The 24,524-nt window shown below is 42.9% G+C and overlaps 2 protein-coding genes and 1 long non-coding RNA gene across 4 annotated transcripts in view; 2 read left to right on the top strand and 1 right to left on the bottom strand.

The window, feature by feature from the left end:
* Nucleotides 1-1,568: 1,568 nt before the first annotated feature.
* Nucleotides 1,569-4,710, top strand: LOC129858396 (mediator of RNA polymerase II transcription subunit 7-like). Its single transcript, XM_055927585.1, has 2 exons — nucleotides 1,569-1,721; nucleotides 2,227-4,710. Exon 2 carries the CDS (start codon nucleotides 2,236-2,238, stop codon nucleotides 2,983-2,985), a length of 750 nt encoding a protein of 249 aa, XP_055783560.1. The 5' UTR covers nucleotides 1,569-1,721; nucleotides 2,227-2,235; the 3' UTR covers nucleotides 2,986-4,710.
* Nucleotides 4,711-4,785: 75 nt separating this feature from the next.
* On the bottom strand, nucleotides 4,786-14,733 carry LOC129858397 (uncharacterized). The gene is made up of 2 exons (XR_008760019.1): nucleotides 14,341-14,733; nucleotides 4,786-7,210 (listed from the first exon to the last, which is right to left on the bottom strand). It is a non-coding gene; the product is annotated as an uncharacterized LOC129858397 (long non-coding RNA).
* Nucleotides 14,734-14,736: 3 nt separating this feature from the next.
* The window catches only part of LOC129858395 (LON peptidase N-terminal domain and RING finger protein 1-like), a 28,150-nt gene continuing 18,362 nt past the window's right edge, over nucleotides 14,737-24,524 (top strand). Inside the window, exons 1-2 of one of the 2 annotated variants that reach the window (XM_055927584.1) lie at nucleotides 14,737-15,624; nucleotides 18,369-18,487. In XM_055927584.1, coding sequence (XP_055783559.1) covers nucleotides 15,327-15,624; nucleotides 18,369-18,487 — 417 coding nt within the window. In that variant the 5' untranslated portion in view covers nucleotides 14,737-15,326. The remainder of the gene's footprint in view (nucleotides 15,625-18,368; nucleotides 18,488-24,524) is intronic. The other variant, XM_055927583.1, reaches the window with a different exon arrangement.

Genomic DNA, 24,524 nt, shown 5'->3' with positions numbered 1-24,524 from the left:
ATAGGCTACCTGCATGGCAAAGTTGAATTACAATCGTAAACCCAGATTTTAGTCTAGCCTATGCCTATTGAAATGACAAGTCAATCTCGCAAATGGGCCATTTATAACGGGTTGTAGTCTTAACATCTGTCAAATAATAACAGCACAATTGCCAGAAAATTGCCTAACATTAGTTTTTTATGCTGTCCAAGTGTGAGATTTCGACATCCTCTGACCAACTTTCATCACTCCAACTCTCCTGTCGGATTTATCTATACAGTAGTCATGCACATGTGCAAAGGGGATTTATTTACAATTATAAACTGGTTATCAACATAATTAGAGCAGTAAGAATAAATGCTTTGTTATACCCGTGGTATACAGTCTGATATACCACGGCTGTCAGCCAATCAGCATTCAGGGCTCGAACCACCCAGTTTAGAACAGACCATATACCAGGGGTATGATATATATATGTTTTACTGTTCGATTTTACTTTGGTAACCAGTTTATAATAGCAATAAAGCACCCGGGGTTTGTGGTATATGGCCAATATACCACAGCTCATGGCTGTATCCAGGCCATATATCATACCCCTCATCTGGGGAGTTTATAAGGGCGAATTATCTTTTCTCTAGGATATATTCCAATTCCTTTTTAGGTCATGTCATAGCTCCAAATAGTTAGTATTTTGAAGAATTGTGCTTCTAACGTCGTTACAAGTTACTACGACATTCCTTCTTAATTGGCTCGATAAGGTTATGGGGAAAGGATTTATTGTATAAATATGGCAACTTCTCTTTTACTGTGAAAAAGTAGGCTAGTTTCAGGACTTTTCTGTAGTTTTGAGTGGTCATTGGGATAGATATTTGAACTGGACCTGGCAACCTTGGCCAGGTGAAACCCCGCATCATTAGCTCATTGTTATGGCAATCGAACATTTAGAACGAATGACTGGGTCGCATCCATATATACCGAAAAAAAAGACGCAACGACCGGTTTGATTCTCAGGCAACCGAACCGATAGATAGAACGACCAGCCGGCTTGGGTAGAAACCCTAGATTTGTGTCGGGACTATATCTTGTTGAAGGATGAAATTGTAAGAATACATTTATAAAATAGCGTGTTTAATTAAAATATCTAAATCAGTATTTGAATATGTTGGTAACCGGTTGTATAAAAGTGATAATGCCCTCGAAGCCGGTGTTTGGAGGATATATCGTCAGGGTTTGCCGGCCCGAGACAAACACCCGTGCCAATATATCCTCCAAACACCGGTTTATCGGGCATTATCGCTGCATTGGACCATAAGACACTTTATGTTGGTGTTTCCTTTATTATGGCAGTTACCTGTATGATGACCATCACAATGAGACATTCATTTATGCCAGATTGAACATCGTACTTTCGACCTCTCTTACGCCACTTTGTTACAAACCTTTACATTGTACGAGTGTGTTGGATGAAACATTTAAAGAAACTTGCCAAAATACATCAAATGAAGCGGCCAGTCTGTGAAAACCAATCAAATCGTGCATTACTGACGAGAAACTGGCCAATCCGCACTGCCAACAAATCATGTCAAACAAAAATCCAACCAATGGGATGGAATGACAGGGGCATGAAAGGGAAACGAGAAGAGAAGTCGCGCAAACACATTTCTTGTGAACAGCAATAAACGTTAGTTGTGGTGGCGAATTCAGTCTATATTAAATACAGTCATTGATGACGCGATAGAAAGGTATGTTTTGTCTCATTCCTTGCTGTGAAATTACTTCCAAGTCTGCCAAGCTCTCATGTTAGCTAACTAACGTTAGCTCGCTAGATACTGAATCAACTGAAAATAATGTAGCTAGCTAGATTGTTCACAATCCGTTTGTAGGCTTGTAGCTAGCGCATTAGTCCCACTTGCTCAGCAGGTTAGCTTTAGACAACGTAGTCAAGCTGTCCTACGTAACGTTACACACTTCTAGTTACGCTAATTAGCTAGCCAGCTAGACGCGCATGCGTGACAAGGTGGGTATCTCACAAAGCTAGCAACTATTACCAGATTAATAGGGGAAACCCTATAAATTGTCCTAGTTATAAGTATCTTTGATAATACAGTCTATATAGAGAGGTAAACCATGCTCTTTGTAAATCAGCAGGATAATAGCCAATGACAAGACAACTAAAAAGGCAAAGTGGGATGATGAAGTAATGTGGGAGGCTATAATAAATATGTCATCTCATCTTCCTCTATCCAGGCCTCCACCATGGGTGAACCACAGCAGGTGAGTGCCCTACCTCCCCCTCCCATGCAGTACATCAAGGAGTACACGGACGAGAACATCCGCAAGGGGCTCGCCCCCAAACCCCCTCCTCCCATCCGAGACACCTACATGATGTTCGGCAACCAGTTCCAGTGCGACGACCTGATCATCCGACCGCTGGAGAGCCAGGGCATCGAGCGGCTCCACCCCATGCAGTTCCACCACAAACGGGAGCTCAAGAAGCTCAACATGTCCATCCTGGTGAATTTCCTGGATCTCCTAGACATCCTGATCAAGAGCCCTGGCAGTATAAAGAGAGAGGAGAAGCTGGAGGACCTGAAGCTATTGTTTGTCCACATGCACCATCTGATCAATGAGTACCGTCCGCACCAGGCCAGAGAGACCTTGAGGGTGATGATGGAAGTGCAGAAGAGACAGCGCCTGGAGACTGCAGAGAGGTTCCAGAAACATCTGGAGAGGGTCATGGAGATGATCCAGGGGTGCCTGGCCTCCCTGCCTGATGACCTGCTCCAGACTGAGGGCTCGAGTGGGGCAGGGGATGGGGTGAGGGGTGGTGGAGCGTTGGGGTTGACCGCCAGGCTAAAGACTGAGCCCATGGAAGTGGAGGAGGCTGGGTCTAGCTGTATGGCTGTTGGGCCACAACAGGACAAAAGCATGGGTGGTGCTGCTAAGAAGGACAGAGTATGGGACAAGGATGCAGCAATGTGTAGTATTATCGACGAGATCGCCTGAGTTTTGTATTTAGGGCTGGGGTCTCTACAGAAGGCTGCAATGATGAACATTCAGATAGAAATGTGTTCTGTAAAACAGATTGTCTGTTGTGAATCGAGTCCTCTTCATTATATTTCTATATGTTCAGAATCAAAATGATTCACCATGCTGAATATAGGTTTCTCTTGTTTTGGTATGTTTGTTTCATTGCTATTATTGGTTTCTGTTTAATTGTGTTGTATGCTTAATCTAGTTCTGATCACATCCGCTGTCAGCTGTTTTATAGTATTTTTCACGGACTATGAAAACACACCTTGAGTTCAGAATTTTTTTGGGCTATCATTAACATTTGGATGCTCTTAAAATTCATAATTTGATAAGTTAATAAAGCAATTTCCAAGTCCTGTAACAATTGATTAATTATATTTTATATGATTCATTTTCACTATCATGGTTGAATTAGACAATTAGGCTTACCACCCTTTTCTCTGTTAATCTAAGAATGGTTGTATTATACCACTAGTGGGTCCTGCTGATTCCTTTCAGGTTGTCTTCAAACTGAGTCCTGGCTAGAAACCACTGTTTTCTACTTTAAATTATATTTCATACCTTAGATGAGTCCGTGTGTGAACGATCAAACTGTCTATATGTTTAGCAGCTGATTCACTGCATTACACGATGTAGTCCAAGAATGCTGAAAAGATCTTGCACTATGATCAAACCTGAACTCTATTCACATGTCATAACCTAATGTGATTGAATGTCAGTGATGCAGCCACTGCAACAGTCTTTGTTAGACGGGAAGGGCTTAGTCTGTGAAGCTGTGTGTGTAGCAGCTTGCATACTTGTAGCAATGTGAGCTAATGTCCCAGTCAGAGGCACGCTACACTACCTCAGTCTCTGTCACTGTTTGGCTAGAGAGAGACGGAGAGACAGAGAGGTTAGTGTGTAGTGACATACAGACACACTCCGGGAGGAAGTTTCCCCTAGCCTAGTGAACAGCATGAGCTGGCACACACCCAAACATTTTAGTAGATGTTGCAGACTGACCCAGAGTAAACTGTATAGAAATAGTCTCACTATGGAAATGCTCCCAACAATTTAGTGGGTAAATCACCAACTTTTTGGCAACACAATGCCCTGTACCCTAAAGAAGGCACTGTTCCTGAAATGGGGATTTACCCATTCAGTTATTGGGATCATTTACATAGTGTGTGACTAGGTCTGTGCTATGTAACTACTAAAACATGCAGTAAGGTGAGATTGCTCATTGGTGGTGACAGACAAAGAAATTGAAGCCTTATAGAACATGGGCTGAGCTAGTACTGCAGGCAAGCCTTTGTTGTGTAAGATAAGGTTTGAGTCAGAGGAGGCTGGTGGGATGAGATATAGGAGGACATGCTCACTGTAATAGCTGGAATGGAATGGAGTCAAACGTGGTTTCCATTTGGTTGATGTGTTTGATAACGTTCCATTGATTCCATTCCAGCCATTACAATGAGCCCGTCCTCCTATAGCTCCTCCCAACAGCCTCCACTGGTTTGAGTATGTAAGTACATTAGTCACATATCTAGACAGGTACACTGAACCCCTAGGAGGATTCTAATTTCCTTATTACGGCATACATACAAGCATTGAATTGATGTGGAGTTCGTTTTGGATCAATGAGGACAGATATACCGCTGCCCGTGAAATGTGAATCTGAATTTCCATTCCTGTGTTAAGAAAACATGTTTTGTTATTGAACTTGTTGTGAAACATAATTGCCTTGTTTTTCTGTATTTAATGTAGCCTAGATACTACTATCTCTGAAGTCTGTAGTCACATCAGGAATGCTTTATTTCAACAGAAGCAGAAAGCACAATACATTACCTAACCAGTCTGCCCTGTCTTTGTGCAGAGCAATCAAAACAACACTACTGCCCCAGATATCAAACTCCTACTCAAGTCACGAGAGGCCTACATTTTCAAGTGGTTGCTATAGTGACAGAATGATTATGAATCATAGACCGCCTATGAAAGACATAGGTGATGCATTATGTGGGTCTGTAGATGCTAGGTGGGAAGGCTGTTGTTCCGACATTACTTTAACACACCTGATTCAATGATTCAGCTAATCAAGGCACTGAGGAACCCAATTGATGAGCTAAATCAGATGTGTTAGCACTGGTCTGGAGCAAAAACCTGCACACCAAGTAGGCTAGCTCAGCTTTCCAGGAGGAGAGTTGGCTACGGCGGATCTGGGCTAATGGCTGGGTGTCCTATCATCAGATTGACTATGTTTAGATGTGTCGGTCTTTAAATAAATGGCCTTATTGGCCTACCTACTTGCATGTTGTAGGGATGGTTCCAATCCTTTTTGTTGCATCCCAAATGGCATAGTGCACTACTTTTGACCAGATCCCATATTCCCTACATAGTGCAGAGCCTTGGTCAAATGTAGTGTCACATATAGGGAATAGCTCTCTAGTGGCGCAACAGTCTAAGGCACTGCATCTCAGTGCTAGAGGTGTCATTACAGACCCTGGTTTGATTCCAGGCTGTATCACAACCGGCTGTGATTGGGATTCCCATAGGGCGGCGCACAATTGGCCTAGCGTCATCCGGGTCAGGGTTTGGCAGGGGTAGGCCGTCATTGTAAATAAGTATTTGTTCTTGACTGACTTGCCTAGTTAAATAAAAGTTAAATCAAAATATATAGGGTGCCATTTAAAACACAACCCGTATCCCGTATCTTGGAAAGGTATTGTGATGGACCAGGGATTAAACCCTAATTAGGCTAACCCTTACATACATACTGTGTTACCTGTGCCATGGAGAACAAAGGGGGAAAGGTTAGAGAGTTTACAGCTTTATTTAGACTACTGTAGGACGAGGAGGGGGAGCTAGCTGAACAACTACATGGAACCGGTGCCCCCGCACATTGACTACCGGTACCCCCTGTATGTAGGCTTGCTACTATTATTTTATTGTTGCGCCTTAATTATTTGTTATTTTATTTCAGTTTATTTTAGTAAATACTTTTTTTCTTAAAACCATCACTCATGGACAGATGAAACGGTGAGAACATGTCAAGGCTCACATAGAATTATGTGATTACAAGCAGCAGTTGTTCCTGTTTTGGGTTTTTGTCATTGATTATTTGAACAAATCCAGATTGGGTGAAGACAGTGCATGAACTAACCTAACCTAACCTAGCAGGCGTAAAAGAAACAAAAGATCCTCTGGCAACCGCACAGGTCGTTGGCTTGTCACAGCTGCAAAGTCATAAACCGTGCCTATTTCTACAATTTCTCTTATTAAATGTGATTTTAAATCACAGGAGGTTGGTGGCACCTTAATTGGGGAGGACGGGCTCATGGTAATGGCTGGAGCGCTATCAGTAGAATAGTATCAAATACATGCCATTCCATTTGCGCTGTTCCGTCTTTTATTATGAGCCGTCCTCCCCTCAGCAGCATCCCAGGTTTTCAACCTAACCTTAACCACACTGCTAACCTTATTACTAACCGTTACCTTAAATTAAGACCAAAACCAATTGTATTTTTCATGAATTTTGACAATAGCCCAATTTTGGCTTTGTGGCTGTGGTGATTTGTGACAAACCCTGGCACAGACGTCTTGAAAAGAAGAAAAAAACCTGTCAGGGGAGGTTCTCTTCTGCACTGTTCAACCAATCCAGTAAATGTGGAGGAGGAGTTAAGATGGGAGTGTTGCCTCGTTAACACAGACAGAACAATGAGCCAGATGTTCCATTGGATGTATAAATCTGAAGTTTAGGGTTGGCATTTCCATTCACCACCAAATGTGGTGATGAGAGGAAGCCCAATGGCTGACAGTGGGAGAAGATGGGGGTGTCCACTAGTTACCACAGCCACAAAGTCAAAATAATTTTTCCCAGTCGGAGCTTGTTTTTTCCCAAGTTTACAGTTGTCTTGAATGCACTAAAGTCGGAAGTCCAGTCCTCTTCTGGCTGTGCCGGGTGGAGATTATAACAGAACATGGCCAAGATGTTCAAAATGTTCATAAGTGACAAGCATGGTCAAATAATAATCAGGAATAAATGTCAGTTGGCTTTTCATAGCCGATCATTAAGAGTTGAAAGCAGCAGGTCTGGGACAGGTAGGGGTTCCATAACCGCAGGCAGAACAGTTGAAACTGGAATAGCAGCAAGGCCAGGTGGACTGGGGACAGCAAGGAGTCATCATGCCCGGTAGTCCTGACGTATGGTCCTAGGGCTCAGGTTCTCCGAGAGAGAAAGAGAGAAGGAGATAATTAGAGAGAGCATACTTAAATTCACACACGACACTGGATAAGACAGGAGAAGTACTCCAGATATAACCAACTGACCCTAGCCCCCCGACACATAAACTAGAGACAGAAGGGGTCAGGAGACACTGTGGCCCATTCCGATGATACCCCCGGACAGGGCCAAACCGGAAGGATATAACCCCACCCACTTTGCCAAAGCACAGCCCCCGCACCACTAGAGGGATATCTTCAACCACCAACTTACAATCCTGAGACAAGGCCGAGTATAGCCCACAAAGATCTCCACCACAGCACAAACGAAGGGGGGGCGCCAACCCAGACAGGAAGATCACGTCAGTAACTCAACCCACTCAAGTGACGCACCCCTCCTAGGGACGGCATGAAAGAGCACCAGTAAGCCAGTGACTCAGCCCCTGTAATAGGGTTAGAGGCAGAGAATCCCAGTGGAGAGAGGGGAACCGGCCAGGCAGAGACAGCAAGGGCGGTTCGTTGCTCCAGAGCCTTTCCGTTCACCTTCACACTCCTGGGCCAGACTACACTCAATCATATGACCTACTGAAGAGATAAGTCTTCAGTAAAGACTTAAAGGTTGAGACCGAGTCTGCGTCTCTCACATGGGTAGGCGGACCGTTCCATAAAAATGAAGATCTATAGGAGAAAGCCCTGCCTCCAGCTGTTTGCTTAGAAATTCTAGGGACAATTAGGAGGCCTGCGTCTTGTGACCGTAGCGTACGTGTGGTATGTACGGCATGACCAACTCGGAAAGATAGGTAGGAGCAAGCCCATGTAATGCTTTGTAAGTTAGCAGTAAAACCTTGAAATCAGCCCTTGCCTTAACAGGAAGCCAGTGTAGGGAAGCTAGCACTGGAGTAATATGATCAAATTTCTTGGTTCTAGTCAGGATTCTAGCAGCCGTATTTAGCACTAACTGAAGTTTATTTAGTGCTTTATCCGGGTAGCCGGAAAGTAGAGCATTGCAGTAGTCTAACCTAGAAGTAACAAATGCATGGATTCATTTTTCTGCATCATTTTTGGACAGAATATTTCTGATTTTTGCAATGTTACGTAGATGGAAAAAAGCTGTCCTTGAAACAGTCTTGATTTGTTCGTCAAAAGAGAGATCAGGGTCAAGAGTAACGCCGAGGTCCTTCACAGTTTTATTTGAGACGACTTTAAAACCATCAAGATTAAGTGTCAGATGTAACAGAAGATCTCTTTGTTTCTTGGGACCTAGAACAAGCATCTCTGTTTTGTCCGAGTTTAAAAGTAGAAAGTTTTCAGCCATCCACTTCCTTATGTCTGAAACACAGGCTTCTAGCGAGGGCAATTTTGGGGCTTCACCATGTTTCATTGAAATGTACAGCTGTGTGTCATCCGCATAGCAGTGAAAGTTAACATTATGTTTTCGAATAACATCCCCAAGAGGTAAAATATATAGTGAAAACAATAGTGGTCCTAAAACGGAACCTTGAGGAACACCGAAATGTACAGTTGATTTGTCAGAGGACAAACCATTCACAGAGACAAACTGATATCTTTCCGACAGATAAGATCTAAACCAGGCCAGAACTTGTCCGTGTAGACCAATTTGGGTTTCCAGTCTCTCCAAAAGAATGTGGTGATCGATGGTGTCAAAGGCAGCACTAAGGTCTAGTAGCACGAGGACAGATGCAGAGCCTCGGTCTGACGCCATTTAAAGGTCATTTACCACCTTCACAAGTGCAGTCTCAGTGCTATGATGGGGTCTAAAACCAGACTGAAGCATTTCGTATACATTGTTTGTCATCAGGAAGGCAGTGAGTTGCTGCGCAACAGCTTTTTCTAAAATTTTTGAGAGGAATGGAAGATTCGATATAGGCCGGTAGTTTTTTTATATTTTCCGGGTCAAGGTTTGGCTTTTTCAAGAGAGGCTTTATTACTGCCACTTTTAGTGAGTTTGGTACACATCCGGTGGATAGAGAGCCGTTTATTATGTTCAACATAGGAGGGCCAAGCACATGAAGCAGCTCTTTCAGTAGTTTAGTTGGATTGGATCCAGTATTCAGCGTGAAGGTTTAGAGGCCATGATTATTTTCATCATTGTGTCAAGAGATATAGTACTAAAACACTTAAGTGTCTCTCCCGATCCCAGGCCCTGGCAGAGCTGTGCAGATCCAGAACAGCTAAGCCCTGGAGGAATACGCAGATTTAAAGAGGAGTCCGTAATTTGCTTTCTAATGATCATGATCTTTTCCTCAAATAAGTTCATGAATTTATTACTGCTGAAGTGAAAGCCATCCTCTCTTGGGGAATGCTGCTTTTTAGTTAGCTTTGCAACAGTATCAAAAACACATTTTGGATTGTTCTTATTTTCCTCAATTAAGTTGGAAAAGTAGGATGATCGAGCAGCAGTGAGGGCTCTTCGATACTGCACGGTACTGTCTTTCCAAGCTAGTCGGAAGACTTCCAGTTTGGTGTGGCGCCATTTCCGTTCCAATTTTCTGGAAGCTTGCTTCAGAGCTCGGGTATTTTTTGTATACCAGGGAGCTAGTTTCTTATGACAAATGTTTTTCGTTTTTAGGGGTGCAACTGCATCTAGGGTATTGCGCAAGGTTAAATTGAGTTCCTCAGTTAGGTGGTTAACTGATTTTTGTCCTCTGACGTCCTTGGGTAGACAGAAGGAGTCTGGAAGGGCATCAAGGAATTTTTGTGTTGTCTGAGAATTTATAGCACGACTTTTGATGCTCCTTGGTTGGGGTCTGAGCAGATTATTTGTTGCGATTGCAAACGTAATAAAATGGTGGTCCGATAGTCCAGGATTATGAGGAAAAACATTAAGATCTACAACATTTATTCCATGGGACAAAACTAGGTCCAGAGTATGACTGTGGCAGTGAGTAGGTCCAGAGACATGTTGGACAAAACCCACTGAGTCGATGATGGCTCCGAAAGACTTTTGGAGTGGGTCTGTGGACTTCTCCATATGAATATTAAAATCACCAAAAATTAGAATATGATCTGCTATGACTACAAGGTCCGATAGGAATTCAGGGAACTCAGAGAGGAACGCTGTATATGGCCCAGGAGGCCTGTAAACAGTAGCTATAAAAAGTGATTGAGTAGGCTGCATAGATTTTATGACTAGAAGCTCAAAAGACGAAAACGTCTTTTTTTTTGTGTAAATTGAAATTTGCTATCGTAAATGTTAGCAACACCTCCGCCTTTGCGGGATGCACGGGGGATATGGTCACTAGTATAACCAGGAGGTGAGGCCTCATTTAACACAGTAAATTCATCAGGCTTAAGCCATGTTTCAGTCAGGCCAATCACATCAAGATTATGATCAGTGATTAGTTAATTGACTATAACTGCCTTTGAAGTGAGGGATCTAACATTAAGTAACCCTATTTTGAGATGTGAGGTATCACGATCCCTTTCAATAATGGCAGGAATGGAGGAGGTCTTTATCCTAATGAGATTGCTAAGGCGAACACCGCCATGTTTAGTTTTGCCCAACCTAGGTCGAGGCACAGACACAGTCTCAATGGGGATGGCTGAGCTGACTACACTGACTATGCTAGTGGCAGACTCCACTAAGCTGGCAGGTTGGCTAACAGCCTGCTGCCTGGCCTATATATCTATATCTATATAAATCACATGATCTCTATCACAGAGATCATGTGATTTATCTCAAATCTGGAAAAGATTTGTAATGTACTTCTGGTTCATGCTAACGTTGGGTTTTTGAGCTAGCGCCCAAATAACTCCCATTCACTACTTAAAGGAGATTTCACCTTGTCCCAGAATAGGCCATAATGCACCGTGTGGCCAATTGAAGACTTAATTACTTTCGCCTCGTTCATTTTTTTGTCCCAGCTTTCCACTCGTCCCAGCTCTCCCCTACATCTGGGCCAGGTGGTGAAGGTAGGTAACGTTACCTCCTCCACACTTATCCTCACCCTGGGGACCAAACAAAGGTGTGTCCTCAGCCCCCTCCTGTATGCCCACGACTGCATGGCCTCACAGTTCCATCTCCATCAAGTTCGCTGACGACACGACAGTAGTAGGCCTGATTACCAGTAACGTTGAGATGGCCTACAGAGAGGAGTTAGGCACTGTGACGGCGTGGTGCCAGGTAAACCTTCCAACAGAAAAATGACCCTAAGCATACAGCTAAGAAAACGCAGGAGTGGCTTCGGGACAAGTCTCTGAATGTCCTTGAGTGAACCTGCCAGAGCCCAGACTTGAAACCGATTGAACATGTTTGGAGAGACCTGAAAATAGCTGTGCAGCAACGCTCGCCATCCAACCTAACAGAGCTTGAGAGGATCTGCAGAGAAGAATGGGAGAAACTCCCCAAATGCAGGTGTACCAAGTTTGTAGAGTCATACCCAAGAAGACTCAATGCTGTAATCCTTGTCAAAGGTGCTTCAACAAAGTATTGAATAAAGGGTCTAAAAACTTAATTTATTTATTTATTTATTTTTTTAAACCTGTTTTTTGCAAAGATTTGGGCACACCTACTCATTCAAGGATTTTTCTTTATTTTTTACTATTTTCTGCATTGTAGAATAATAGTGAGGACATCAAAACTATGAAATAACACATGGAATCATGTAGTAACCAAAACAGTGTTATTAAACAAATCAAAATATATTTTAAAGTTGAGATTCGTCAAAGTAGACACCCTTTGCCTTGATGACAGCTTTGCACACTTTTGGCATTTTCTCAACCAGCTTCATGAGGTAGTCACCCGGAATGCATTTCAATTAACAGGTGTGCCCTGTTAAAAGTTCATTTGTGGAATTTATTTCCTTCCTAATGTGTTTGAGCCAATCAGTTGTGTTGTGACAAGGTAGGGGTGGTATACAGAAGATAGACCTATTTGGTAAAAGACCGATTCCATATTATGGCAAGAACAGCTCAAATAACCAAAGAGAAACATCAGTCCATCATTACTTTAAGACATGAAGGTCAGTCAATCTGGCAAATTTCAAGAACTTTGAAAGTTTCTTCAAGTGCAGTCGCAAAAACCACCAAGCGCTATAATGAAACTGGCTCTCATGAGGACCACCACAGGAAATGACCCAGAGTTACCTCTGCTGCATAGGACAAGTTCATTAGAGTTAACTGCACCTCAGATTGCAGCCCAAATAAATGCTTCACAGAGTTCAAGTAACAGACACATCTTAACATTAACTGTTCAGAGGTGACTGTGTGAATCAGGTCTTCATGGTCAAATTGTTGCAAAGAAACCACTACTAAAGGACACCAATAATAAGAAGAGACTTGCTTGGACCAAGAAACACGAGCAATGGACATTAGACTGGTGGAAATATGTATTTTGGTCAGATAAGTCCAAATGTGAGATTTTTGGTTCCAACCGCCGTGTCTTTGTGCGACGCAGATTAGGTGAATGGATAAACTCTGCATGTGTTGTTCCCACCGTGGAGCATGGAGGTGGAGGTGTGATGGTGTGGGTGTGTGCTTTGCTTGTGACACTGAATTCAAGGCACACTTAACCAACATTGATAACACAGCATTCTGCAGCTATACAACATCCCATCTGGTTTGCGCTTAGTGGGACTATCATATGTTTTTCAACAGCACAATGACCAAATACATCTCCAGCTTGTGTAAGGGCTATTTGACCAAGAAGGAGAGTGATGGATTGCTGCATCAGATGACCTGGTTTCCACAATCACCCAACCTCAACCCAATTGAGATGGTTTGGGGTGAATTGGACCGCAGAGAGAAAGAAAAGTAGTCAACAAGTGCTCAGCATATGTGGGAACTCCTTCAAGACTTTTGGAAAACCATTCCAGGTGAAGCTGGTTGAGACAATACCAAGAGTGTGCAAAGCTGTCATCAAGGCAAAGAGTGGCTACTTTGAAGAATATACAATATATTTAGATGTGTGTAACACTTTTTTGGTTACTACATGATTCCATAAATTTTATTTAATAGTTTTGATGTTTTCACTATTATTCTACAATGTAGAAAATAGTCACAATAAAGAAAAACCCTAGAATCAGTAGGTGTGTCCAAACGTTTGACTGGTACTGTATATATATATATATATATATATATATATATATATATATATATATATATAAATAAATCAATATAGGTGCACTACCGTTCAAAAGTTTGGGGTCACTTAGAAATGTCCTTGTTTTTGAAAGAAGAGCACATTTTTTGTCCATTAAAATAACATCAAATACAGTGTAGACATTGTTAATGTTGTAAATGACTATTGTAGTTGGAAACTGACGATTTTTAATGAAATATCTGCATAGGCGTACAGAGACCCATTATCATCAACCATTACTCCTGTGTTCCAATAGCACACTGTGTTAGCTAATCCAAATGTATCATTTTAAAAGAATAATTGATCATTAGAAAACCCTTTTACAATTATGTTAGCACAGCTGAAAACTGTTGTGCTAATTAAATAAGCAATAAAACTGGCCTTTTAGACTAGTTGAGTATCTGGAGCATCAGCATTTGTGGGTTTGATTACAGGCTCAAAATGGCCAGAAACAAAGCACTTTCTTCTGAAATTCATCAGTCTATTCTTGTTCTGAGAACTGAAGGCTATTCCATGCGAGAAATTGCCAAGAAACTTAAGATCTCATACAATGCTGTGTACTACGCCCTTCACAGAACAGCGCAAACTGACTCTAACCAGGATAGAAAGCGGAGTGGGAGGCCCCGGTGCACAACTGAGGAAGAGGACAAGTACATTAGTGTCTAGTTTGAGAAACAGACGACTCACCAGTCCTCAACTGGCAGCTTCATTAAATAGTAGCCGCAAAACACCAGCCTCAACGTCAACAGTGAAGAGGCGACTCCAGGATGTTGGCTTTCTAGGCAGAGTTGCAAAGAAAAAGCCATATCTCAGACTGGCCAATAAAAGATTAAGATGGTCAAAAGAACACAGACACTGGACAGAGGAACTCTGCCTAGAAGGCCAGCGTCCGAGTATGCCCCCTTTATTTATCTTATGGTTCAGACTTACAGGGAGAATACTGTAAGAATGTCCAATGTTCTGAATTATGTTGCTGTACATTTCAAAATTGCTGAACAAATAGTTATATTGTCCACGTCCGTCCTATCTCTTACCTTAATGTCTTAATGGAAATTACGGATGGCCTCTTACCCGCTTGTCGTCCCCTTATGTCATAGTTTGTACATCTCAACTGTCAGTAGAAACCACATTTGTTTAAGTTAAGTCACATTTGTTTAAGTCAGCCATATCAGCTGTTTTTTTTAAAGGCAGTTAATGAGGCTGAATGAAGAGACGCCAGGAAAAAAAACGTTTCACGTTTTTCTGTCACATGTTTCTGCAGGCGGCAGATTCCCTGTATTTAGATGACTCGAACGGCCCAGATCATTATAATAGCGTTTGGAGATTAGTAACTTGTCGGTGCGCGTTTTATGATTTTGAGAAATATAAAAACCACTGGCAGTCGGAGTAAAAGCGTGTTATGAAATCGGTTTCACAACAGGGTGGGACTCCGGTATTTCCACCAATAGCATACCCAGCGTTCCCGTCACATGATCTTTATTTATGTAAGGTAATAACCTTACACTGAGTGGCTTGGGCTTTTTCGAGCTCTATCCATACAATGCGCATCAGAGCAGCAAGCCTACTTCTCCGGGCTGTGCTTTTACAGTAAGACTGGGGCCGAAACATTCAAGGAATCTTTGTTCAAATTCTGACCCAATATTGGTCTAGTGTTGATGGATCTCGGAGTTGAAGACAACCAGACGCGAATTACAGAGACGATCGGACCTTCTGTTCATCATGATGCCAGGAAAGAGAAGACGTTACGTGGTGTTGTTCCAAACCAAATACTTTATGCTTAACAATGGAAAACGCATGTGAATGAATCGGAAGGGTTTTGTCAGTTGGAATTACACTATAAGGTCTTTATGGTTGGATCTTGGGTTCCGCGAGCCTTTGTTTACTAAATCAGAAAGAGTCCAGCAGTCAGGTCATGCTAATTGGAGAAGAGTGTCTGTCGTTGCTTAGATGGTGATTAGATAGGGACTCATAAACTGCTCACGGACCGGCGGTGGTGACATAACCCCGCAACTGTGCCATCATGGATCTACTTGAGTGCCCAATCTGCCTGTTCCTCATGTGTGAACCGGCCACCATGTCCTGTGGTCACACGTTCTGCCGGAGCTGCCTGGGGAACTACTTGTCATCCAGGTGTCCAGCCTGCAAGGAAATATTTAAACAGAGAGAAGCCAAAAACATCAAGAACAACATCCTACTCTTCAGTGTCATTGAGAAGTGCTGCCCAGAAGAGACGAGGATAAAGTGTCATATTCTGGAGAAACTCAAAACCAGCGAGTTCACAGAAGCTTTACGCATCGCGGATGAAGGGATACGACTAGGTAGGTTCCTAAAAATAATATGTGAACTTGAGTACGTTTGGGGAAGACATCTCCTTATGCAACCCTCGAGTAAACTGCAGGACAGGCCTATGATCAAATGTGTATGTTCGCTGTGTAAAATGGAATCCACCCACTTATAAAAGCCCCACACGACCCTAATTACGTAAATGTACCATTAACAGCTATTTGCCCGAAAAAACTCCAGCCAAGAAGTATGAAATAAAATGATCATGCTGACACATAAAAACGCACTTGACGTTCATTCCTATATGTTAATGTGTTTAAATGAAATGATTTTGTCTTCAGTGCAATATAGATTACACAATCAGCCCCCCCTTGCAAAAGAGGCTTCTAACCTCAACGGTCTTTTCCTGGTTAAATAAAATACTGTTGGAACTCCTATAATATACTAGTGGTGTAGTGACCTGGCATCAGTGGCGAGCCGTCATTCAGGGCATTGAGCCCCACCTGTTTATTTTTATTTATTTTTTATAATATATTTTTTGTGTGCTTGTTTTGCATGCTGCTTTAACATTTACGTGTCAAGTATCAGTTTGCAAGCTAAAAGCTCAGTACTTTTGTTTAGTGTTGTGTTATGTAGTGGCTTTGCTGGCATGTATTAACATTTATTTTTGTTGAGTTTGTCCCACCAAGATTGCCACTGCCTGGCATGCACTCCCTCTTGTAGCCCATAGCCTGGTCACATAAGAGCCACATGGTGGGAGGCAGTACTGCAGTCTCAGTGGTCCAACATTACCTAAAGAAACTGAGGTTGTCACCCTGAGCTTACATACTTTTGGTCATGCAGTGTATGTGGACCCCTGCTCGTAAAACATCTCATTCCAAAATCATGGGCATTAATATGGAGTTGGTCCCCCTTTTGCTGCTATAAAAGTCTCCGCTCTTCTGGGAAGGCTTTCCACTAGATATTGGAACATTGCTGCTGGGACTTATTTCCATTCAGCCACAAGAGCATTAGTGAGGTCGGGCACTGATGTTGGGCGATTAGGTCTGGCTCGCAGTCGGCGTTCCAATTCATCCCAAAGGTGTTTGATGGGGTTGAGGTCAGGGCTCTGTGCAAGCCAGTCAAGTTCTTCCACATTGATCTCAACAAACCATTTCTGTATGGACCTCGCTTTGTGCACAGGGGCAGCTGTGCTACATCATTTATGTATGAATGAATGAATGACCAGGTGAATCCAGGTAAAAGCTATGATCCCTTATGGATGCCACCTTAATTCCACTTTAATCGGTGTAGATGAAGGGGAGAAGACAGGTCAAGAATGGTCCACCATCCAGAGTACATCCAGACATATTCACACAACTGTGGGAAGCATTGGAGTCAAAATGGACCAGCATCCCTGTGGAACGCTTTTGACACCTTGTAAATCAATCCCCCTGGCGAATTGAGGCTGTTATGAGGGTGAAGGTGTTCCTAATGTTGTGTACACTCAGTGTATATGTTGAAGAGGGTGGGGCTCAAGGCTGCATCCCTGTCTCCCTCCCAAAAATATGTGTGTGGGGGGGGGGGGGGGGGAGACTCAAATTGACTCAACTTGGCATGAAGGTCTGCTATACAAATTGATGGAAAGCTGTTTTGGGGGAAAAACATACAACATTATAAAATCAATGTACACAATGTCCAGTGACATTGTGAGGACCACAATGGAAATAAGTCCCAGACGTTATTGTGTGTTATCCTCAATGATTTTATTCATGTGCATGTATGGCTTTTAAGTTTTATGTGTGCTTGTTTTTTGAAATGGTCGAATTAATAAACTAAACTAAATGTAATCTGTTGTGAGTGGGTGACGCACGTGCATGCACGCACCACACTCAAGTGGCTGTGTTATAAGCATTGGTTGGTGAGTCTTCATTAATGTTCCTCTTTGCTATGGCTGGTCAGTAATGCCAGTAGTCCTCACACGTGACACTCCCCCAGAGAAGCACAGCAGTGTTTAGGAAGGTGACCAGGGTTACTTCTGAGGTAATGGGCACCATTTCCTTGTCTTTCTTGTGGTGTATTTTTGTCATTGCTGGTTTTCCCCTGTTTTGAGTCGTGACTCTCGTGACAGCCTTATCCAGCAGCTGATTTGTTTCTGGGTGCTGAGATTAGATTGGTAGTAATGTGTAACAGACAACAGACATGCAGAGGTGTGAGTGAGTTACGTTTCATAGTTTAGGCTCATACTAATGGTCTGTCGTTACATTCAATGTGGATCAACAAAGAATGAAACAACTTCCTATAAGAGTAATACGTCTGTGACGATTCTGAGTCTTTCTCCTCCACCCACTAGTAGTTTAACTGCTTTCTGTCTGGTTTGTCATACTGGGGGTGTCAGTGCACCAAACACTGCATAAATAACCGTTTCTACGCACCACACAGGACTATGCATGGCAGTTCTGGTGTTAATGCAACCCTGCTGTGCCATTGTTTTGATTCACATTCTATTAATACTCTGCAGGCTACTAGGTAGCACACCTGGTCTTGGGGGAGGAGGGAAGGTGAGGGTATGAGATCAGATGTGCAATTTGTAGCAAGAATGGAGATAGGTTGAGCTCATGTCACTTCAGGTTTTTGGCATATGTCCAGTGTTATCTAATATTCCCTATGCATTGCAGGTGCAAGGGCAAATCGAACGAAACCAATTCTGACTGGGAAGCTGTCATACTACAATCACTGATAGTGATCACTGTTAATTATATCGAACTCTCTCTTCCCTCACACTCCCTCCCTCGCCCAGCTCCTGATGATGTGAGTCTGAAGGTGTGGAGAGCGGAAGCCAATATGGGACTGAGACTTTTCTCTGATGCCCTGAGGGACCTGGAAGACCTCTGCTGCGTCCACCCCAACTGGACAGAGGTAAGAAACACCATGTTATTAGAGTGCTATGTCAGACCGTACCAGGCGAGAGGAGGGGTTTGGACCGAGGTTGCAGTATCTTCTGGTGGAACTGAATCGGGCCTGCCAAGGTGTCTATACGCCTGCTGCAGCTTCTATGTTTTCATTTAATATCACTGTTTATTCCCCTTTAATGATCTGTCATCTATGGGTGCATCTCAGTAGTCTACCGTGTTTTCAGATCAGTTGTTGTCATAATAGGTCACCAAATCAAATGTTATTTGTCACATACACATGGTTAGCAGATGTTAATGCGAGTGTAGCGAAATGCTTGTGCTTCTAGTTCTGACAAAGCAGTAATAACCAATGAGTAATCTAACCTAACAATTTCACAACAGCTAAATTGTAATTACTCGATTTATTGCCTACCTCATGCCTTTTGCACACATTGTATATAGATTCTCTTTTTTCTACCATGTTATTGACTTGTTTATTGTTTACTCCATGTGTAACTCTGTGTTGTTGTCTGTTCACACTGCTATGCTTTATCTTGGCCAGGTCGCAGTTGCAAATGAGAACTTGTTCTCAACTAGCCTACCTGGTTAAATAAAGGTAAAATAAAAAAAATACACACAAGTGTAAAGGGATGAAGAATATGTACATAAAGATATATGAATGAGTAATGGTACAGAACGGCATAGGCAAGATGCAGTAGATGGTATCGAGTACAGTATATACATATGAGTAATGTAGGGTATGTAAACATTATATTAAGTGGCATTGTTTAAAGTGGCTAGTGATACATTTTTTACATGTATGGCAGCAGCCACTCAATGTTAGTGGTGGTTGTTTAACAGTCTGATGGCTTTGAGATAGAAGCTGTTTTTCAGTCTCGGTCCCTGCTTTGATGCACCTGTACTGACCTCGCCTTCTGGATGATAGCGGGGTGAACAGGCAGTGGCTCGGATGGTTGTTGTCCTTGATGATCTTTATGGCCTTCCTGTGACATCGGGTGCTGTAGGTGTCCTGGAGGGCAGGTAGTTTGCCCCCGGTGATGCATTGTGCAGACCTCACTACCCTCTGGAGAGCCTTACGGTTGTGGGCGGAGCAGTTGCCGTACCAGGCGGTGATACAGCCCAACATGATGCTCTCGATTGTGCATCTGTAAAAGTTTGTGAGTGCCTTTGGTGACAAGCCGAATTTCTTCAGCCTCCTCAGGTTGAAGAGGCGCTGCTGCGCCTTCTTCACCACGCTGTCTGTGTGGGTGGACCAATTCAGTTTGTCCGTGATGTGTACGCTGAGGAACTTAACTTTCTACCCTCTCCACTACTGTCCCGTCTGTGGATAGGGGAGTGCTCCCTCTGCTGTTTCCTGAAGTCCACGATCATCTCCTTAGTTTTGTTGACGTTGAGTGAGAGGTTGTTTTCCTGACACCACACACCGAGGGCCCTCACCTCCTCCCTGTAGGCCGTCTCGTCGTTGTTGGTAATCAAGCCTACCACTGTAGTGTCGTCTGCAAACTTGATGATTGAGTTGGAGGCGTGCATGGCCACGCAGTCGTGGGTGAACAGGGAGTACAGGAGAGGGCTCAGAACGCACCCTTGCGGGGCCCCAGTGTTGACGATCAGCGGGGTGGAGATGTTGTTACCTACCCTCACCACCACGTAACCTTATAAGGAGTTGTGCCAAATCAGACTGATTTAGATTTGATGGCATATTTTCTGTTTCCTAGTGTACTTCCTAGTGTGCTTCTGAAATGGCACCCTAATATCCTCTTTATAGTGCGCTACGTTTAAGCAGACCCCTATGGGCCCTGGTCTAAAGTACTGCACTAATTAGGGTGCCATTTTGGACACCATTCTAGTTTTGTGTGTCCTGGTTGTTTTCTCTGTGGCTGCTGCTGATGGGTGTGTCTGTAGAAGTGTACAGTATGTTATGTCATTTGGGGCACATTATGCAAACGGTTACTTATGTCATCATGTAACTGAATCATTGGACACTACTGCGTGGGTGAGTGCTATGACAGCTACGCATTGTTGTCACGTAAGGCTATTGTATAGGACATAACGTCTATGTGCAGAAACAAGCCAAAATATAGCTCAGTGTTATTTACTTCTGATGTTGGTCTACTTTCTATTCTCACCTAAATCGGCTAATCCAGGGTTTCCCAAACTCGGTCCTGCTTATTTTTTACCCTAGCACCACACAGCTGATTAATTGAATCAAAACTTGATGATGAGTTGGTTTTTTGAATCAGCTGTGCAGTGCTAGGGTAAAAAATGAAATGTGCACCCAAGGGGGGCCCCAGGACCGAGTTTGGGAAACCCTGAGCTAATCAACTAAACATCAAGACATTTGATTAAGTGTAGCTGGTGTGTTAGTGTTGGGGGGGGGACAAAAGCAGACTGTGGCACTGAACCACCAGGAGGAAAGTGCACTGACCCATGTTCAGTTATTCAGGTCCTCATTCCCTGATTTAGGTGAATGTCGACTTGGCTGTTGCACTCTTCTTTCTTTCTCTAGTCTGTTTCTCTCTCTCTTCCACTCCTCTCTCTCTACCTCTCTTTCTCTCTCTTCCATTTCTCTCTCTCTGTCTTCCATTCCTCTCTCTCTAACTCACTCTCTCTCTCTTCGATTCCTCTCTCTCTACCTCTCTCTCTCTCTTCCATTCCTCTCTCTCTACTTCTCTCGCTCACTCTCTTCCATTCCTTTCTCTCTACCTCTCTCTCTTTCTCTACCGCTCTCTCTCTTTCTCTCTTCCATTCCTCTCTCTCTACCTCTCTATCTCTCTCTTTCTCTCTTCCATTCCTCTCTCTCTACCTCTCTATCTCTCTCTTTCTCTCTTCCATTCCTCTCTCTCTACCTCTCTATCTCTCTCTTTCTCTCTTCCATTCCTCTCTCTCTACCTCTCACTCTCTCTCTTTCTCTCTTCCATTCCTCTCTCTCTACCTCTCTCTTTCTCTCTTCCATACCTCTCTCTCTTCCATTCCTCTCTCTCTCTCTCTCTCTCTCTCTTTCATTCCTCTCTCTCTCTCTCTCTCTCTCTCTCTCTCTCTCTCTCTCTCTCTCTCTCTCTCTCTCTCTCTCTCTCTCTCTCTCTCTTCCATTCCTCTCTACCTCCCTCTCTCTCTCTCTTCCATTCCTCTCTACCTCCCTCTCTCTCTCTCTTCCATTCCTCTCTCTCTACCTCCCTCTCTCTCTCTCTTCCATTCCTCTCTCTCTACCTCTCTCTCTCTTCCATTCCTCTCTCTCTACCTCTCTCTCTCTTTCTCTCTTCCATTCCTCTCTCTCTACCTCTCTCTCTCTCTCTCTCTCTCTCTCTCTCTCTCTCTTCCATTCCTCTCTTTCTTCCACTCCTCTCGCTCTACCTCTCTCTCTCTCTTCCATTCCTCTCTCTCTACCTCTCTCTCTCTCTCTCTTCCATTCCAGTCTTTCTTCCACTCCTATCTCTCTACCCCTCTCTCTCTCTCTCTCTCTCTCTCTCTCTACCATTTCATTTAAGGGACTTTATTGGCATGGGAAACATATGTTTACATTTCCAAAGCAAGTGAAATAGATAATGAACAAAAGTGAAATGAACAGTAAACATTACACACACAAGTTCCAAAAGAATAAAGACATTTCAAATGTCATATGTTTGTTTATTTCATAAAATGTTGTAATGATGTGCAAAACGTTCGAGTACAAAAGGGAAAATAAATTAACTTTAAATATAGGTTGTATTAACAATGGTGTTTGTTCTTCACTTTTCTTGTGGCAACAGGTGCTGTGATGGCACACTGTGGTTTTTCACCCAATAGATAAGGGAGTTTATCAAAATTTGATTATTTTTTTAATTCTTTGTAAGTCTGTGTAATGAGGGGAAATATATGTCTCTATTATGGTCATACTAGGTTAGGAAGTGCAGCACAGGTTCCACCTAATTTTATGGGCAGTGTGCACATAGCCTGTATTCTCATTAGAGCCAGGACTGCCTTTGACAGGCTCTTTTTATTTTATTTATATTTAACTAGGCAAGTCAGTTAAGAGCAAATCCTTATTTACAATGATGGCTTAGTGGGTTAGGTGTCTTGTTCAGGTGCAGAACAACAGATTTTTACTTTGTCAGCTCGGGGATTCGATCTAGCAACCTTTCGGTTACTGGCCCAACGCTCGCCCCAGGTAGCCTAGTGGTTAGTTTCTCAATAGCAAGGCTATTCTCACTGGGTCTGTACATAGTCAAATATTTCCTTAACCTTAAATTGGGGTCAGTCACAGTGGTCAGGTATTCTGCCACTGTATACTCTCTGTTATGGGCAAAATGGCATTCTATTTTGCTCTGTTTTGTAAATTCTTTCCAATGTGTCAAGTAATTATCTTTTTGTTTTCTCATGATTTGCTTGGGTCTAATTGTGTTGCTGTCCTGGGGCCCTGTAAGGGTCTGTTTGTGTTTGTGAGCAGAGCCCCAGGACCAGCTAACTTAAGGGGCTCTTCTCCAGGTTCATCTCTCTGTAGGTGATAACCTTCCATAACAAAGCTGTGGCGCTGATGTTTAGGCCAAGGTATGTGCAGTTTTTTGTTGTTGTTGTCATGGAATATTCGAATCAAGTGAGAGACTTTGTAATTTCTTCAAACAATCATCTTTATTCAATATTGATTAATGATTGCAGTAATGAAACCGTCGACCCCACACTCTAAAGTGTGTGTTGCCGAGAGCTTAACTGATAATGAAAAAAACAGATCTTGTATAGGACCTAAAAATGCTTTGTCACGTTCCTGACCTGTTTTTCCTTTCTCTTGTATTATTTTAGTTGGTCAGGGCGTGAGTTGGGGTGGGTTGTCGATGTGTTTGTTCTATGTTGGTATGTTTGTGTTCGGCCGGGTATGATTCTCAATCAGAGACAGCTGTCAATCGTTGTCCCTGATTGAGAATCATACTTAGGCAGCCGGTGATTCACGTGGTTTTTGTGGGTGGTTGTATCGCCTGTCTGTGTTAGTACCACACGGGACTGTTTGCGGTTTGTCACGTTTGTTGTTTTGTATGTTGAAGTGTTCAGTCTATTTTCATTAAATATGATCACTAACCACTCTGCATATTGGTCTGATCCTTCTCGCCTCTCCCCCTCGTCCGAGGAGGAGGATTACGTCGATCGTTACATGCTTAGTCTGGGCTGGTTCTATCCCTCCCATAAGCCACCTTGGTCCATCTCCTGGTTATCTGCACGGGATGTTGTTTTACCCTCAACCCGGCTTAGTTTTCCCAGATGCCAGGATGAAGATGAGACAATAAGGGATTGTAAGGGATTGTTCTAAACTCTTGCAGGCTATCTTGTCTATAGAATGCCGGCTTTATGTTTTTTCAAGTCATTGTCAGTTCAAGCTATCTCTAGCATAACCCATTTATTTGACCATATGCCCAGTCTAACTGCAGGAAGTTAGAGTTGAAACCATCCCTTTACAGAAACACAGCATTTAACAGAACAGAAATGTCTTACTATTTGTTAAGTATATAATCGTTAACTATTGATATCATAGTTTTTCTATCACAGTGCTCTAGGGCAACTGTCTAGATGGAATTTGTATTCGTGGTCCTGGCAACTGGACCTTTTTTGGAACACAATTATTTTTGTCTTACTGAGAGTTAGTGTCAGGGCCCGGTATGACAGAATCTGTGCAGAAGATCTAGGTTCTGCTGTAGGCCCTCCTTGGTTGGGGACAGAAGCACCAGATCATCAGCAAACAGTAGACATTTGATTTCAGATTCTAGTAGGTTGAGGCCGGGTGCTGCAGACTGTTCTAGTGCCCTCGCCAATTCATATATATATGGGTGGGGCTTAAGCTGCATCCCTGTCTCACCCCACGGCCCTGTGGAAAGGAATGTTTTTTTTGCCAATTTTAACAGCAAACTTGTTGTTTGTGTACGTTGATTTTATAATGTTGTATGTTTTTCCCCAACACCATTTTCCATCAATTTGTATAGCAGACCCTCATGTCAAATCGAGTCCAAAGCTTTTTTGAAATCAACAAAGCATGAGAAGACTTTGCCTTTGTTTTGTTTGTTTGTCAATTAGAGTGTGCA

This window comes from Salvelinus fontinalis, chromosome 6 (genome assembly GCF_029448725.1).
Source record: "Salvelinus fontinalis isolate EN_2023a chromosome 6, ASM2944872v1, whole genome shotgun sequence".
NCBI lineage: Eukaryota > Metazoa > Chordata > Actinopteri > Salmoniformes > Salmonidae > Salvelinus > Salvelinus fontinalis.
Note: the sequence above shows the minus strand (reverse complement) of the source record. Positions and strands in the feature narration are given on the sequence as shown.